Source organism: Notolepis coatsorum (assembly GCF_963971535.1).
Source record: "Notolepis coatsorum genome assembly, chromosome: 10".
Lineage (NCBI taxonomy): Eukaryota > Metazoa > Chordata > Actinopteri > Aulopiformes > Paralepididae > Notolepis > Notolepis coatsorum.
In genome coordinates this window covers 134,978,072-134,996,188 of record NC_140174.1, presented here as the reverse complement: position 1 = coordinate 134,996,188, position 18,117 = coordinate 134,978,072, and the positions used below count along the sequence as shown (strand labels likewise).

General features: G+C 44.2%; 1 protein-coding gene across 2 annotated transcripts in view; it reads left to right on the top strand.

Moving 5' to 3' along the window:
• grk5l (G protein-coupled receptor kinase 5 like) overlaps positions 1 to 18,117 on the top strand; it is a 114,656-nt gene that overhangs the window by 80,587 nt on the left and 15,952 nt on the right. For both annotated transcript variants that reach the window (XM_084323289.1, XM_084323288.1), the window contains 12 exons: positions 4,938 to 5,015; positions 5,716 to 5,813; positions 6,124 to 6,216; positions 7,967 to 8,030; positions 8,671 to 8,811; positions 9,605 to 9,795; positions 10,547 to 10,584; positions 10,910 to 10,999; positions 11,502 to 11,710; positions 12,294 to 12,431; positions 13,364 to 13,501; positions 16,852 to 16,983. In XM_084323289.1, the coding sequence (XP_084179415.1) occupies positions 6,176 to 6,216; positions 7,967 to 8,030; positions 8,671 to 8,811; positions 9,605 to 9,795; positions 10,547 to 10,584; positions 10,910 to 10,999; positions 11,502 to 11,710; positions 12,294 to 12,431; positions 13,364 to 13,501; positions 16,852 to 16,983 (1,182 nt within the window). In that variant the 5' untranslated portion in view covers positions 4,938 to 5,015; positions 5,716 to 5,813; positions 6,124 to 6,175. The remainder of the gene's footprint in view (positions 1 to 4,937; positions 5,016 to 5,715; positions 5,814 to 6,123; positions 6,217 to 7,966; positions 8,031 to 8,670; positions 8,812 to 9,604; positions 9,796 to 10,546; positions 10,585 to 10,909; positions 11,000 to 11,501; positions 11,711 to 12,293; positions 12,432 to 13,363; positions 13,502 to 16,851; positions 16,984 to 18,117) is intronic.

The following is an 18,117-nucleotide window of genomic DNA, read 5'->3' as shown; positions in this document are numbered from 1 at the left end:
CCCCCCCCCCCCACACACACACACACACACACACACACACACACACACACACACACACACAGCCATGTGTTCATGCATTGTGGCATCATTCCATAGGCTTACATTCATTACCTTAACCTGACCTTAACCATAACGACGCCACGCCTAACCCTTAACCTAACCATACTTCCTAACCTTAAAATAGCTCCTTTACCTTATGGAGTATGTGGCCAATGTTCCCACAATGACAAGAAAAAAAAGTTGTCTTCACTGTTGGGGATATTTGGTTCCCACGATGGACGATGGTAGGAAACAAGGCCACACACAGACACACACACACACACACACACACACAGACACAGAGACACACACAGAAATACACAGACACACACACACACACACACAGACACACAGAAATACACAGACACACACACATGCTAGAGCTAAATCTGCAAGCTATGTGAATGGGTGGGAGGATATGCGTTTATGACTTATTGTTTGCGGTCTCCTTATTATGGCCGTACACTTCAGCTTAATAAGACAATGAGAGCGCTCTGAGAGCGATGAGCGGTGACTAATTAAAGAGGTTACTGTTTATTTTAGGTGAACCTGCTTGTGATACTTACACGGTTATGTGGTTCACCGTGGAGCTATCACAGTTATTGGTGTTCCCACTATTGTAAAACCAAGAGACAATTGTAAAAGGGAGAGACAAGGATTTGTAAGAGATATGGTAACTCAAACCTGTCATTCAAGCGCCCTAATAGAGTCTGTGTTTAGGAAGTCAATGACGTGAATGAAATATGAGACGAATTATGCAGTTCACATTTCTGTAAAAATGTCTCCAGTAGCTCTCTGTGCTGATACTGAGAGCCGTGTCTGGCCATGGAAAGCCTTCACTATCACAATGGTGCAGGGGGAGGGGAGGGGGGAGGGGGAGTGGAATGTGCTCGGGGGTCCCTGTGGTTCCTCTTACGTCAGCGGAAGGTGTGTGCGTACGTGTGTCTTTGTGTGTGTGCGTACGTGTCTGTGTGTGTGTTGGATCCCCTCTGCTTCCCAAAGGCCAAAGGGGCGTCTCCTTTTCCCTCTGGGTGACCCCCTGGTGCAACAGTTCAAGTCATACAGCTCATTCTGTGTGTGTGTGTGGTGTGTGTGTGTGTGTGTGTGTGTGTGTGTGTGTGTGTGTGTAATAAATAGTATAGCATGTAAAAATAGAAGTAAAAATAGAAGTCACAGTATTTACTGAACACTGTGACTTCTATTTTTACATGCTATACTATTTTATTTCATACTTATCTTGTCTAGCACAGTCTCTGGAGCGTAACAGTAAGAAGCATTTTGTATAAAGTATTCTGTACTTCTGTATGACAACTATTAAAGAAACGTGTGTGTGTGTGTGTGTGTGTGTGTGTGTGTGTGTGTGTGTGTGTGTGTGTGTGTGTGTGTGTGTGTGGTGTGTGTGTGTGTGTGTGTGTGTGTGTGTGTGTGTGTGTGTGTGTGTGTGTGTGTGTGTGTGTGTGTGTGTGTGCGCGCGCGCAAGCCTGGAAGCCCTCTGACAACATACCCACAGTTAATCAACACTTGGCAGCAATTGTACTCTTTCTCTCTCTCTCTCTTTCTCTCCTCAAACACACACTTTCTCTCCTCTCTCTGTCTCTTTCTATTTATTTATTTCTCCCTTGTTTATCTCTCTCTCTCTCTTTCTATGTGTTGTTTAATTTTCTGTGAATATTGCTTGTATTATGTACTGTTTACATTTTGTACAATCGTTTCTGTAAATGAGGGAAACCTCAGAAGCTTACAATTTTAAATAAAGGTTGAAATGAAATTTATTTATATCTCTCATCTTTATTTCTCTTTATCTCTCTTTCCATCCCTTTCTCTCTTTCCCTCTCTGTCTATTTCTATCTCTTCCTCTATCTCTTCCATTCTCTTCCTCTGTCTCTTCCTCTCTTCCTCTCTGTCTCTTTCTCTCTCCTCCTCTGTCTCTCTCTCCCTCTCTCTCTCCCCCTCTCTCTCTATCTCTCTCTCTCCCCCCCTCTCTCTGTCTCTTTATCTCCGTCTCTCATCCACTATGAGGGAGCTGATCTTATTACAGTAGTCTGGACACTTCATCTTACCCCGCCTGTCTCCCTCCGGCTGTTTATCAGCAGAGACATTGTTCTACTACTGAGTGCTTTTTAAAGCCGTTTTGCTGGACGTGTGTATATATATATATATATATATATATATATATATATATATATATATATATATATATATATATATATATATATAATATATTGTATGTGTTGGTGTGTATGGGTGGTGTGTGTATGTGTGATGTGTTGGTTTGTGTGATGTGTTGGTGTATGTGTGGTGTGTGTACAGAATGTGTGATGTGCGGGTGTGTGTATGTGATGTGTTGGTGTGTGTATGTGTGTGATGGTGGTGTGTATGTGTGATGTGTTGATGTGTGTGATGGTCGTGGTGTGTGTATGTGTGAAGTGGTGGTGTGTGTATGTGTGATGTGTTGGTGTGTGTATGTGTGTGATGGTGGTGTGTATGTGTGATGTGTTGATGTGTGTGATGGTGGTGGTGTGTGTATGTGTGATGTGGTGGTGTGTGTAATGTATGTGTGATGTGTTGGTGTGTGTATGTGTGTGATGGTGGTGTGTATGTGTGATGTGTTGATGTGTGTGATGGTGGTGGTGTGTGTATGTGTGATGTGGTGGTGTGTGTAATGTATGTGTGATGTGTTGGTGTGTGTAGGCCTATGTGTGGTGTGTGTACAGTGTGTATGTGTATTTGTAATGGAAAGCTGGTGACGCTGGTGTGACACACTGTGACACTCCAGGACCTCACGGAATCCCGCTGTGTTTACTGTGTGGTTGCCATGCAACATAGGGTCACACACAGAGCCGTCCACACAAAGAGTTTGGTCAGGTTGTACCATTGGTGCCATTTTCTTACTACCTCCTACAGAACCTTCATGTGTTTTTGCTGCAATATTGAACAGTGACTTCTATCGCATTCCCAAAAATGTGAAATCCTCAATAACCTGGTTTACGATTACCAGTTACCTAGCAACAGCCACGGACGAGGGTTGAGGAGCTAACATGGCTGCCACTGAAAGCTAAATGTGCACAACTCTGTCTATCTGCGGCTCTGGTCACATTGGAGCCAAAAGCAACATCTGTTTGAATGAGAGTGACCCCATCATACAAAACAATAATAGTGATTCATTCCAGCTATTCAATAGATTCAGATTTTTTAGGGAAAGATTTGATGTGTTACACTTGCTCTGTTAGCACAGTTTAGTAGTGTGACTGGATTTAATTGAAATACCTTTTTCAAAGTAGGATAGAGAATCAAAGTGACAGGACCGATTCAGTCAATAAGTGAATATAATGAAATGCTTAACACCAAAGTATTAGTTCCCATAATTATGTTTCTAAATTAAATTCTAAATCAACACTCACTTTGACTAATTAAGCCCAGAGGTGCCTTGCTCATGGGACGGGGTTGCTTTGTGAGCAGAAGCGCGTGCACGTACATGCACGGATGTGCGCGTGCACTCAAGAACGCGCTGCACTCGACTCGTCGCGTGTACCTGGCTACCTCGCATAAGCATAACAATTCCTCAGGGCAGCTCTGGCTGCAATTGTAGCTTACCACCACCGGTATGACTGTGTATGAACGAATAATGGACTCTGTAAGCGCTCTGGGGTCTCTGGGGTGTCACGAAGAGCGCTATATAAATCCAATCCATTATTATTATTATTATTACCTTGCATAAGCATAACAATTCATGGCAATCACATTCACAGGTTTGGTGTGAACGGTGCTCTGCCTGAGTCAGACCATCGTTCACACCAAACCTGAGGAATGCGCTGCACTCGACTGATGGCTAACTCGCTAAGTACCCACCTGGCTACTTTGCATAACAATAGCTCAGGTCGTCAAGTGTGTTCACCATCTTGCCTATTTACCCAATGCAGCAATTCTTTTTCAGCAAAGCCTAATAAAAGTGCAATAAACATAAACAAAACGGATACATTCACTGTGTGTTCTGCCTGTCATTTGTTGATGAAACAAAACTAACATCAACACAAGTGACCACCAAGAGCGGATAGTTTAGTCTAAAAAAAGATCGGTAGCTACAGTTAGCTGCATGCTAACGTCAATGGAATATGCCATTATAACAATATAGCATTGTGGCTAGAAGCTAACGTTAGCTCACGCTAGTTAGCCAGCACCAAACTGATGATATCGGGAGCTATCCGTAGTTAGATAACATTAGAGACAACGCTGTGTGTATTAAACAAAGGTGAATAGATGACTGGGCCATTTTGTTTAATGCTTGTTAAGTTGAAAGAGGAGCTTTGAGCTAACAGGGTCTTGTAGCTAACGCTAGCTCATGTTAGCCAACCAATCGGTAATGCTAGCAGAATGAATGGATGTAAACTTTATTTAACATATTGCATAATGGGTACAATACAATACGGCTCAATACAAACAAATGCAGACTGTTGTAGCTTGGACTGGGGTCCTTATAACAATAACTTGACAACACATGGTAGCTGCAGCTATTTGGGACACAGGGACACGGAGCTGGGAGCTCTGTCCCAAACACACACACACACCCACACACACAAACTCTGTTGTCACCGGAGGGCACGCGATGGTATCTACTGCGCATGGGCGTTTTCGCAACAACGGCTCCGTGCAGACTACACGACTGTTGTCGGCGAGTTTTTTGGCGCTGCTCCAAAACGCAAACACAATTTAGCGTTTCAGCTAGGGCCACAACGTATCCACCAAAAAACGCATTTCTGTGTAAAAGGGACATGAAACGTATTCAAAAACGTATAAAAACGAGCACAAAAACACTGTGTGTAACATGCCCCTAAGTCCCACGGTGGATTTCAATTGATTGACATACTGATCGTTCTAGAACCTTTTGTTTTGTTACTCAGGAGGACTATGAGGTGACGCCTGACGAGAGAAGGAGAAGCAGAGGAGACCAGATCATCAAGACGTTTCTCTCTAAAGAAGTGAGTCTCTCCTCTGATTCCTCTCTGACTCGTTTCTCTCTAAAGAAGTGAGTCTCTCCTCTGATTCCTCTCTGACTCGTTTCTCTCTAAAGAAGTGAGTCTCTCCTCTGATTCCTCTCTGACTCGTTTCTCTCTAAAGAAGTGAGTCTCTCCTCTGATTCCTCTCTGACTCGTTTCTCTCTAAAGAAGTGAGTCTCTCCTCTGATTCCTCTCTGACTCGTTTCTCTCTAAAGAAGTGAGTCTCTCCTCTGATTCCTCTCTGACTCGTTTCTCTCTAAAGAAGTGAGTCTCTCCTCTGATTCCTCTCTGACTCGTTTCTCTCTAAAGAAGTGAGTCTCTCCTCTGATTCCTCTCTGACTCGTTTCTCTCTAAAGAAGTGAGTCTCTCCTCTGATTCCTCTCTGACTCGTTTCTCTCTAAAGAAGTGAGTCTCTCCTCTGATTCCTCTCTGACTCGTTTCTCTCTAAAGAAGTGACTCTTTGCCATTTTACACTATTTGTTGTACAAGTGAATGACCATTATGTATGACCATAATTAATGAATGTGTGTGTGTGTGTGTGTGTGTGTGTGTGCGTGCCAATGCATTCGTGTGTGTGTGCACTAATGTGTGTGTGTGTGTATGCATGATGGTGTGCATTTACGTGTGTGTGTGTATCTCTATCTCTCTCTCTTTCTCTCTCTTTCTCTCTTTCTGTGTGTAGTCATCGGAGTGTGTAGAGATCGCTGAGGTCCATGCAGAGCACTGCAAAGAGAACCTGGAACTCAGTCCCTGCAAGGAGATCTTCAGTGTCTGTCGCAAGTGAGTCACTTGCCTGTTTGCCTTTCAGCTGCCTCTGGGTGTCCTGTGACCCCCCCCCCCCCCCCCCCCCATAGACAATCGGTGACCCCGTTGCCGTCAGTGATAATAACATGGCCTACTGTATCTACAATGGTTTTTTGTGCAGAAAAGCATTGTATATACACTGTAGACGGGAAGCATTGTGAATAGAGCTTGTCAATATGTGTTCCTATTTTATTTCACAATGTTTTTGTCTATTGAACACTGTTTAGTCATCAGTGCTGGTTTCTGTGTGGTAACAGAGCTTGTGTGTTGTTCTGTGTGGAACCAGGGCGCTCCATGACTATCTGAGCGGAGCTCCATTCTCAGACTACCAGAACGGCATGTACTTCGACCGCTTCCTGCAGTGGAAGATGCTGGAAAGGTTGGTTTGTGTTGGTCAGTCTCACAGACCCGTAGGGTACATAGGTTGGTTTGTGTGCTTCATAACATCAGTCTCACAGACCCGTAGAGTACATAGCATCTCAGACGTTCATGAAGCAGGATGAAAGGTTGGTTTGTGTGCTTCATAACATCAGTCTCACAGACCCGTAGAGGACATAGCATCTCAGACGTTCATGAAGCAGGTTGGTTTGTGTGCTTCATAACATCAGTCTCACAGACCCGTAGAGGACATAGCATCTCAGACGTTCATGAAGCAGGTTGGTTTGTGTGCTTCATAACATCAGTCTCACAGACCCGTAGAGTACATAGCATCTCAGACGTTCATGAAGCAGGATTGTGCAGTTAGGCACTTTTTATATTTTGTTCATAATAATTAACAGATTCAGATTCAGCTTTATTGTTGCATCTTCTTCATATTCACATGCAAAAAATAGCAATATTCTTGGTTCTTGCCCCCTCGACCTACAGCATAGCAATAAAATACACAATAAAACAAATACAATACACAATAACTCAATAAAAAAACAGCATAATAGTGATCACTTCACTACGCGTGACTGACTTACATTCCTACACCCTAATACTCAAGTTTAGTTTTACAGATTCAAATCCCAAATATCAACATATACTGTAGTTCAATCTTTTCTAAAGTTATCTGGCTAACTTGCTGACCCAGCCTCGTGGAATATCCCCCTGTTATTCAGGCAGCCTGCAGACCACTGTTATTCAGGCAGCCTGCAGACCCTAACCCTAACCCTGCAGACCCTAACCCTGCAGACCCTAACCCTAACCCTGCAGACCCTAACCCTAACCCTGCAGACCCTAACCCTGCAGACCACTGCAACAGCATGAGTTAAATGTTGTAGCCAAAGAATAGGAGTCTACAAGGCCTAGGCTTAGAATAGGAGTATACAAGGCCTAGGCTTAGAATAGGAGTATACAAGGCCTAGGCTTAGAATAGGAGTATACAAGGCCTAGGCTTAGAATAGGAGTATACAAGGCCTAGGCTTAGAATAGGAGTATACAAGGCCTAGGCTTAGAATAGGAGTATACAAGGCCTAGGCTTAGAATAGGAGTATACAAGGCCTAGGCTTAGAATAGGAGTATACAAGGCCTAGGCTTAGAATAGGAGTATGTAAGGCCTAGGCTTAGAATAGGAGTATGTAAGGCTTAGAATAGGCAGCCAATGATCAAATTCGACGAAGCAAAAGCAAATTAAGTATTGAGGGCGAAGGACCGAGCGCATTTTCTATTTTAGGTTTTTAACCTAATTCAACTCGATGACGTGTAAGTAGAGCAGCAAAGAAGAGAAGTAACAAAGTATTCCTTGAGGAAATGGGCTTTCAGTCTCTTCCAGACGGAGTCCTAGTCTTAGACTTAAGCCTTACATTAGTACAGCAGCTCTTAACCCAGGTGTACCGTTTCCCCCCTCTCAATGACCATACAAACGTAGACATTGTTTATGAAGAAATATTATAAGGTACAAGGTAATGCAATACACAAGTGCCTATGTACTGTATAATAAAGCAAGTATTGAATTACACTGCAGGGTTTTCTGGACATCCTTGACTTGAAGGTACGTCTGTGTGGAGACTGTAATTTAGTTTTAGAGTCTGTAGACAGGAAGTTGTCTGATGATGGTATTGAATTGTACAGATATAATCTCTGGGCCGTAATCAATAATATATGAGGGCCCATTAATGTCTTGTGTTGTCTCTGTGTTCCATCAGGCAACCCATCACTAAAGACACATTCAGACAGTACAGAGTCCTGGGCAAGGGAGGCTTCGGAGAGGTAAGATACATGGACTAGTGGTGGTGGTGATGAGGATGATGATGATGAGGATGATGATGATGATTGATGATGATGATGATGAAGATAAATGGAAAATGGTGCATTTATATAATGCTTTTATCCAAAGCGCTTTACAATTTTGTTCATCATATTTTACCCATTAACTCACACATTTACACACTGATGGCGGAGGCAACCGTGCAAGGTGCCAACCTGCACATCGGGAGAAATGAGGGGTTAAGTGTCTTGCTCAAGGACACTTCGACACGCTGCCCGGGAGGAGTGGGAATCAAACCGGGAACCTTCCGATTACCAGACGACTGTTCTACCTCCTGAGCCCCTAATGATGATGATGATAGTGGTAGTGATGGTGGAGATGATGATGATGATGATGATGGTGTTATTATTGATGATAGTGATGATGATGATGATGATGATGATGATGATGATGATGATGATGATGATGATGATGATTGGTAGTGGTGGTGGTGTTGTTATTGCTGATGATGATGGTGGAAATGTTATTGTTGTTACTGACTATGTTGATGATTATGCTGATGTTGATGTTGATGATGATGATGATGATGATGATGATGATAATAATGAAGGTCATGATTGTGATGTGGTGTGTATTCCTCAGGTGTGTGCCTGCCAGGTGAGAGCGACAGGGAAGATGTACGCCTGCAAGAAGCTGGAGAAGAAGAGGATTAAGAAGAGGAAGGGAGAGTCCATGGCCCTCAATGAGAAGCAGATTCTAGAGAAAGTCAACAGTAAATTTGTGGTGAGTGTTCAGTAAAAATGATTACTTCTTTCATAAAGTCCAGCACACATGTCTCCCCATTCTCTGTGCCTTGGTCCTGTCAACTCCACAGCACCTCCTAGTGTTCCAAATAACCCTTTGTCTGACTTCCTCATTGACATCCAGGCATTTTTAAAACCATGCAAAGGGTTTAATAATTTTTTTTAAAGATTTTTTTTTTAGCGTTTATCGCTTTTTACTACTGGGCAGTCCAGTAGAGAGAGAGAGAGAGGAAGAACGGGAGACAGAGCGGGGGGAAGACATTCGGCAAATGACGCTAGGTCCGGGAATCGAACCCGGGTCGGCCGTGCCGCGACGCAGCGTGTTACATGGTTCGCCACTTGGGCGCCTGCAAAGGGGTTTTTAACGAGATTCATTAATGAGAGAACGATTCGAATTAGAATCCTTTCTCGTTGCCAAGTACATTTTTGCATATACCAGGAATGTCTCCTCTGCATTTAACCCATCCTAACTATTTAGGAGCAGTGGGCAGCCGCGGTCCAGCGCCTGAGGACCAACAGTTCTAATGCCAGTGCCTTTGTCAAGGGCAACGGCAGGAGTATGTACCTAGCAGTATGTACCTAGCAGTATGTACCTAGCATGCATGTCTTCCACGGTATGGGGAAGAAACCCACATGAACACGGGGCGAACATGCAGACTCCACACAGAAAGGATTCAATGAGTTCCCTGGGTCCACGAACCACAGAACAGACTCAGAACAAAGAACCATGTAAAATGTCTGTCTTCTGTCTTTTTATCTGTCTCTCTTTCCAGGTGAGTTTAGCATATGCATATGAGACCAAAGACGCTCTGTGTTTGGTGCTGACCATAATGAATGGCGGAGACCTGAAGTTTCACATTTACAGCATGGGCACACCGGGCTTCGAGAAGGACCGGGTCCAGTTCTACGCTGCTCAGATCTGCTGTGGCCTCGAGCACCTGCACAGAGAATCCATCGTCTACAGGTACAACACCTATGAGATATCAGACAATATAGGTAGACAAAATAGGTCGATTTGACCTTGACTGCTGGGGGGAATGGATTTCATTGAATGCTGTTCTTACCATCCCAAGTTCCAGATAAGATAGCTGTTAAAGATCCCCTCTACTCAGAAACATGTTTTTTTTGTTAACTCCTCTTGGAGGCATGATCTTTGACTGTCACTAGAGCGCCCTTTTCACATTCTTTCCTGTGTGATGTCACTAGTAGGTTGAACCTCTCAATGTGTGGTAACTTGACACCTTTAGCTTCAGCGTACACGGAAAGCTGAGTAGGTATTTATATGTCTTGAATTGTTGCTTGTTGCCAATTTGCATATTCACAGTCTTCTCGATGAAGGTAAAGGTGTAGTTTATTGAACAATTTGGTGGAATAAAAAACATATTTACAGTATACAGATTCTATTCAATATACAAAATTCTTTAAGGTTCTAAAATATGTATTTATTATGTATACATTCTGTTTCAAATAAATGTCTGTTCAAATAATGATTGAATGAATGAATCTGGAGGGGATCTTTAAGGTTATGCTTATGCATTCTGTTATCAATGTCAAGATGTGACACACTCGAATTAGATTGTCAAGGTATAAGTCAGTACTGTTTTATGTTTTAGAACATTGTCGGATCAATATACACCTATTACTGATGACATATTGAATGTAGATTTTTCCACAAGAGACTCATTATTGTGCTTTTGTTCTTATGTTCATTTTAGGGATTTGAAACCAGAGAACATTCTATTAGATGACAATGGTGAGTTCTAAGTGTTTTTAGAGTCTTGTTTTATATATATAAATATCTATGTACAGATATTTTACAGTAAATCTGAATTATACCATTATGTATTTATATATATATATATAGGTATGCACTAATACTACATAGTACACAGCAGACATTAACTTACAGACCACTTTTACTGTATTCTGCACACATTCAAATATGTATACAATATAGACATCAATTTGGAATTGACTAAAAATATATTAGACTGACAGATACGTAGATTGCTAGAGACAGACAGACAGACAGACGATGCTGGTACCCACTGACGTCTGTCCCCGCCCCTGTACTGTAGGACACATCCGGATCTCGGACCTGGGACTGGCCATCAAAGTGCCTGAAGGGGAGCTGATCAGAGGAAGGGTGGGGACAGTCGGCTACATGGGTAAGATACATGTTTTTATTATGATTATTTTATATTATATTTAAAAAAGGGCTGGGCCATGTGGGTGGAAAGTCATCAAAACACCAATATATCACCAGACCATGCTGTGCTGCGGGGTAATGGGACGTGTGACACAGCATCAAAATGAAACACTGTAAAGATACTCAATTATTAATTTTCAATTAACATTCTCAAATATGTCAGATATAATAATGTAAGAAATCTGACTCAATAGGCCTATTTGCTTTTTATCATTAATTAATGTAGACGACAACAATGTGACCATATTGAAAAATCCCACTATATGAAGCCCTATGTTTGAGTTACTGTAATCATTCAATCTCTCTCTCTCTTTCTCTCTCTCTCCCCCCCCCCCCCTCTCTCTCTCTCTCTCTCTCTCTCCCCCCCTCTTTCTCCCCCCCCCCTCTCTCTCTCTTTCTCTCTCTCTCCCCCCCTCTTTCTCCCCCCCCCCCTCTCTCTCTCTCTCTCTCTCTCTCCCCAGCTCCAGAGGTGATAAACAACGAGAAGTACGGCATGAGTCCTGATTGGTGGGGGCTCGGCTGTCTTGTTTACGAGATGACCGCGGGTCGATCGCCCTTTCGTGCTCGCAAAGAGAGAGTGAAGCGGGAGGAGGTGGAGAAGAGGGTACAGGAGGAAGAGGAGGAGTACAGCGACAAGTTCACAGAAGACACCAAGGCCATCTGTAGAGTGGTGAGGGAATGATTTATTGATTGATTGATTGATTGATTGATTGATTGATACATTCAAATGACGGATGGAGGAGGGCTTGAATAAATGAACAATGGACCCTTTTTACAGATGTGTAGCAGGCAGAACAGGTGTAGCTAATGCCATTAGGGGGATTTATTTTGCACATAATCTCACACACATCCAAAAACTCACAAACAGTTTTTGCACTTATAGGGACTGCCACCATATAATTTCATTAACACCATGGCCATATTCAAACAAATGTATTCTCAATAACTGTCAAATTAAATGAATGTGTGTTGTTAGAGCTTTTGGATTGTGTGTGAGATGTGCGAAATAAATCAATGTTTTTCTTTTCTTTTTTTGAAGTGCCTCTTTAATAATGGGTCTGCTTGATTTAGAGCCAAGTGTTGATAATAGTCATACGTGCTGTAAACTCTGGCTGGCAGTGGCACACCTGCCAATGTAAAACAAGTGAACCCATTGCAGAAAACTGTGTTGACCCTGCTATGACACTGCTATGACATGCCTTCCAACCTCTTCCTCTACCGTATCTTCCTCTCCCGTTCTCCCCCGCATCCAGCTGTTGACCAAAGACCCCAAGCAGAGGCTGGGGTGCCAGGCGGACGGAGCAGCGGGAGTGAGGGCCAACTCTTTCTTCAAAAACATCAACTTCAAGAGGCTGGAGGCTGGGATACTGGAACCTTCATTTGTGCCTGATGTAAGCAATAGATGTGATCGTTTGTGATAGGCCACTCCCATTGCCACGCCCCTTTCAGCCGATTGGCATGAACACACACACGTTCTCACACACACACACACACACACACACACACACACACACACACACACACACACACACACGCACATTCACACACACACACACACACACACACACACACACACACACACACACACACACACACGCACATTCACACAAACTTGACCTATATGCCCAATTTCAGCCTCCTAGGGCGCAACCTGTGGCTGCTAGAGGGTGTGGAAACCTTTGTGGACCAACAAACCAAAAAACCGAGAAGAGTAACCTGTTAGTCCCTGTGGGGGAATTGATTCATTGCCAGCAGCACCATACAGTGATGTATATAAGTGCACTCTGAAGTGGTTCTAGTGCAGATGATGGACACAGCGCTTCATGTCGTCACATAGATTCACAAAATACAAACACGTCGATGTGAATACTGCTGTCATAGCATGATTATGTAACAGCGTTTGCTAGGAAATGCCAACGAACATTCTGTTATTCAGTTAGGATCAGATAAGGCCAGGATCAGTCGTTCATCCTAGATTCTTGCCCTTTTATCACTTCATTCATTCTTTTCTACTTTCTCTTTTGCTTCTCTCTCTCTTTCTTTCGTATTCATTTCAACATCGCTCTATAAAAGAGAAAGAGAAGCGCTTGGTTCTTCCTGGACCTTGTGCTTGTGTAGCCATTGTAGTCTACTTTTATTATGCGTTTATGTGTTTATGTGTTTAGGGGCTATTGACTGGGCTCTCTTCCTTTGGCTACTTCCTGTTTGCGATACTGGAATTTGAGCGTATTCTGCTGTTGAGCCACTGTGATTAGCAGCTTCCGCCTAAATGCTTAAAATTCCTTAAAAAAAAGTGTTTCTTCTCCTCCTTCCTCCCTGGCAGCCTCGGGCCGTGTACTGTAAGGACGTACTGGACATAGAGCAGTTCTCCACAGTAAAGGGAGTAAATCTGGACCAAACTGACAATGACTTCTACTCCAAATTTGCGACAGGCTGCGTTTCCATCCCATGGCAGAATGAGGTAAGTGTGTGTGTGTGCGTGTGCATGTGCGTGTGTGTGTGTGTGTGTGGATGTGCATGTGTGTTTAATTTAGCATTTTAAAGCCCTCATCTAGTGACCTCATCACCCAATTTATATTCTTCTAAGCTCATCTGAAAACGCTCCTTGTTAAAAGGGCTGTGCGGTCGCCTGCCCCCCCCCCCCCCCCCCCCCCCGGTCAGCAGGAGGTTCAGGTATGCATCAGATGAGTCACGGCACCCCCCCCCCCCCCCCCCCCCGGTCAGCAGGAGGTTCAGGTATGCATCAGATGAGTCACGGCACCCCCCCCCCCCCCCCCCCCCCCGGTCAGCAGGAGGTTCAGGTATGCATCAGATGAGTCACGGCAGGGCTCCACAGCTGCCCCCCCCCCCCGGTCAGCAGGAGGTTCAGGTATGCATCAGATGAGTCACGGCAGGGCTCCACAGCTGTGCTCGTCTCCCCCCCCCCCCCCCCCCCGGTCAGCAGGAGGGTCAGGTATGCATCAGATGAGTCACGGCAGGGCTCCACAGCTGTGCTCGTCTCCCCCCCCCCCCCCCCCCGGTCAGCAGGAGGTTCAGGTATGCATCAGATGAGTCACGGCAGGGCTCCACAGCTGTGCTCGTCCCCCCCCCCCCCCCCCCCGGTCAGCAGGAGGTTCAGGTATGCATCAGATGAGTCACGGCAGGGCTCCACAGCTGTGCTCGTCTCCCCCCCCCCCCCCCCCCCGGTCAGCAGGAGGGTCAGGTATGCATCAGATGAGTCACGGCAGGGCTCCACAGCTGTGCTCGTCTCCCCCCCCCCCCCCCCCCGGTCAGCAGGAGGGTCAGGTATGCATCAGATGAGTCACGGCAGGGCTCCACAGCTGTGCTCGCCTCCGTTGGCACAAATCAGCTGTTACTCCGTTACCCTTCTATACCCAACGATTTGCTGTACCTGGTTGAATCTTTTCAAATGGTTGATGGTGACGTCACTGGAGTTTAAATGCATAATGCCGTTTCCATGACTACTGGAGGGACTCACATCGGTGATGAGAGCTACCAGAGGTGCACCCTCCTGCTGACTTGTTGTTCACAGTTTGTAAGTCGCTTTGGATAAAAGCGTCAGCCAAATGACTACTGTAAATGCAAAACATTTAAATGTGGTGATGAAGTTAAATAAAGCATTACATCACACGCAGGAGTGGGTTATGAGAATTAGACCATGCCTAGGGGTGGTAGTTAGGCCCGAGGCGCAGCCGAGGGTGGTTAGACCCCCCTAGGCATGGTCTAATTCTCATAACCCACGACTGCGCGTGGTGTAATGGCTTTTATACAATGACCGATGTCATCAAACCTTATTGCTATACAATAAACACACATTAATTGAAGATTTATTGACAAAACGGGGCGGCTAAGTGGCGCAGTAGGCAAGACGCTCGCCACTAATGCAGGAGATGCTGGGTTCGAGCCCAGCTCTCGGCATTGTTACCAGCTTGGCTGGTCGTTCATACTAACGCAATTGTCAGTGTTAGGGGTGGGAAGCTGGTGGGTGGGGATCGGACGTTGTGGACAGTGACTCTTACAGGTCAGTTGGTGCGCCTGCGCAGCAGAATCAGGAAGCGACGAGGGCGGCGTGTCCCTCCCACGCAGACCCTCACCGCTGAGAGATCGCGCTGTGCAGGTGAAAAGATGCGACGGCTGCCTCCTCGTGTACCGGAGAGGACACGTGATGCAAGGCTTGGTCCACATTGCAGCCGGCCAGTGGGAGGCATGGCCTAACAGCGTTCGAGACAGGGGAGGGGAGAATTGGACAATACGAAATTTGGATGGGAGAAAAATAGAAAATGGGAGAAAAAGTAGATACAAAAAAAAGATTTATTGACAACCATCTGCAGAAAAAAGTAGTTCCCAAAAAAAAAAGAGAGCAGTTGCCTCCGTGTGGAAGCAGCTCGGAAGTGCAACTGTCTCTCAACTTAACACATCCAACAAACTAACACATCCAACTGTCTCTCAACTAAGACATCCAACAAACTAACACATCCAACTGTCTTTCAACTAAGACATCCAACAAACTAACACATCCAACTGTCTCTCAACTAATACATCCAACAAACTAACACATCCAATTTTTTATTTTTTTTTCCTACATTCTATAGAACTTCATTATTAGATGCTTCTATAGAAAGTAGGTTAAAAAAAAGTTGCCCTATAGGAGAGAATTTATTTTGAACCTACTTTCTATAGAAGCAGCTGGGAGGTGCGCTGTTTTAAGTGAGCGTGGATTATTGAATTGATTGATTGCAAATTGTATTACTGTCCGGAATCAGGGCTGGTGGTCTATCACCCTGCTCTAAAGACAAACTCTAAGCATAACCAACTTCGAAAGAGGGCGACTTCGAAAGAGTCGCCAAGCTTAACCAGTTGGAAACAAGGCGGACAGTAATAAAATTTGCAATCAATCAATCAATCAATTCAATAACCCACGCTCACTTAAAACAGCGCTACTCCCAGCTGCTTCTATAGAAAGTAGGTTAAAAATAAATAAAAAATTCACGCAATATTTATTTTGTTCCACAATGACTCATGACCCACCAATTACATAATCCAACATTGTTTAAGAAACTAACACATTCGCCGTGACAGAATCGTTTTTGATTTAGTCGTTATGACCCTATCAACATATCCATTCGTAAGATTATTGTCCGCCATCTTGCTTTCACTTCTAAATCCACGACTGGCGGACTGATGGTAATTGGGTTGTGGGCGGGCTCTAGGACCACGAGCGTGGGGTTATGACAAATAACCACGTGTAACTTGACTGTTTTAGCTAGGGATGTCCGATATTATCGGCCGATATCGGCATTAAAATGTGATATCGGAAAATATCGGTATCGGTTTTCAAAAAAAGAAAAAGAAAATATATATATATATATTTTTTTTACATTTCTATAACCTTTATTTACCCAGGCAAGCAAGTAAGAACAAATTCAGATTTAATTTATTGTCAAAAGTATGCATAGTTGTGTTAATTCCACAACAAGAGATATGTAATGTTAATTACCTGAAATTATTCCATTTTTTTGGGGGGGGGAAACCCTGCATATATCGGTATCGGTTGATATCGGTATCGGAAATTAAGAGTTGGACAATATCGGTATATCGGTATCGGTAAAAAAGCCAATATCAAGCATCCCTAGTTTTAGCCAATCAGAATCGAGAAATGTGCATGCCATTGTATAATTAATCTTGTTTTCTGTCTCTTCTCGTCTCGTCTCTTCACTTCTCTTCTCTTCTTTTCTTGTCTCTTCTCTTCTCGTCTCTTCTCTTCTCTTCTTCTCTCTTTCTCTTCTTCTCTCTTTCTCTTCCTCTCTGTAGATGATAGAGACAGAATGTTTCAGTGATTTGAACCTGTTTGGGCCTCAGGGGACGAGACCCCCAGACCTGGACTGGAACCAGCCACCTGAGCCCCCCAGACGCAGCCTGCTGGACAGGATCTTCAGGCGGCATGTAAGAGAGTACACACACACACACGCGCGCGCACGCGCACAACCACACACACACACACACATTTGAATACTTTATTTGGTTCCACAAATTATATTACATAAACAGGGAATCAAATATATCGGGGCCAAGCAGCACTGAACACTTAAAGGCCAACTTGCAGGTTGTATTTTTGTTCAATAAACAATGTGACTAGGCCAACGCTGACTTTCATGAAGAGGGGGAAAAAAATTATCGAAATTGACCCAGTTTTAGCGTTTTTATCAAACATTTTGTCGACCAAACCACAACCTCCACGCACATGCATATTTTAATCCATGGTTCATAGCGTGCGTGTGTCATCTTAATGATGACATCACACGAGGTGCAGGGCAGCAGGGGCTCTGAGAGTCACAGGCAGGTAGTGGCACGAAGCACAGAGCCTTGCTACTACTAGCCGAGGAGCTAGTCTCTGTTTCACCTAACACTATTGCTCCGTGATCATAGCCATTCATCTCTAAAGCTAACCACTATTTGTAAAAGCCACAACCACGTTACCATATTTGTAATAATGTAAATCATTGTGTCATTGTACATATTGTGTTTATAACGTTAGTAGCTAAGTTAGCTAGCTTGGTAGCCAGCATTCTCGAAACTCCTAACATGGCCCGATTTAAAATGGTTCTCTCCTCTTTGTATACCTTTGTCCTCACAAGTATTCTGCCAGGGAACTTATGGACACGACAATAGTAGTAGTTATAAGGTGTTTGAGCTTGTAACGGTAACGTTAGTTAGCTAATAGCTATCGTGGTAGCCCCTTTCGTGACTGTGATGCACCGAGTGCTATCCGAGGGGGCTACTATCGTATCAACATGCCGCGACATGTAGCTTGCTAGCCGGCATGATGCGTGTGCAGTGCTTTGCCCCACAGGTCTGAGAAGAGGACCTGCACATTTTACTCGTTCCCAAAACTCTTTTACATGCACGACAGTAGACATAATGCTAACGTTAGCGGGGTAACGTTAGCCAGAGCGATATAGCCAGCTTGGTACTATGACCGGGGGATCAGGTGACAGCCCACAGACCAGTAGCGCTGCTGTACTGAACAACAGGCTGCCTAGTGGTACATGTAGTTCTTTTTTTACGACATTAAAAACC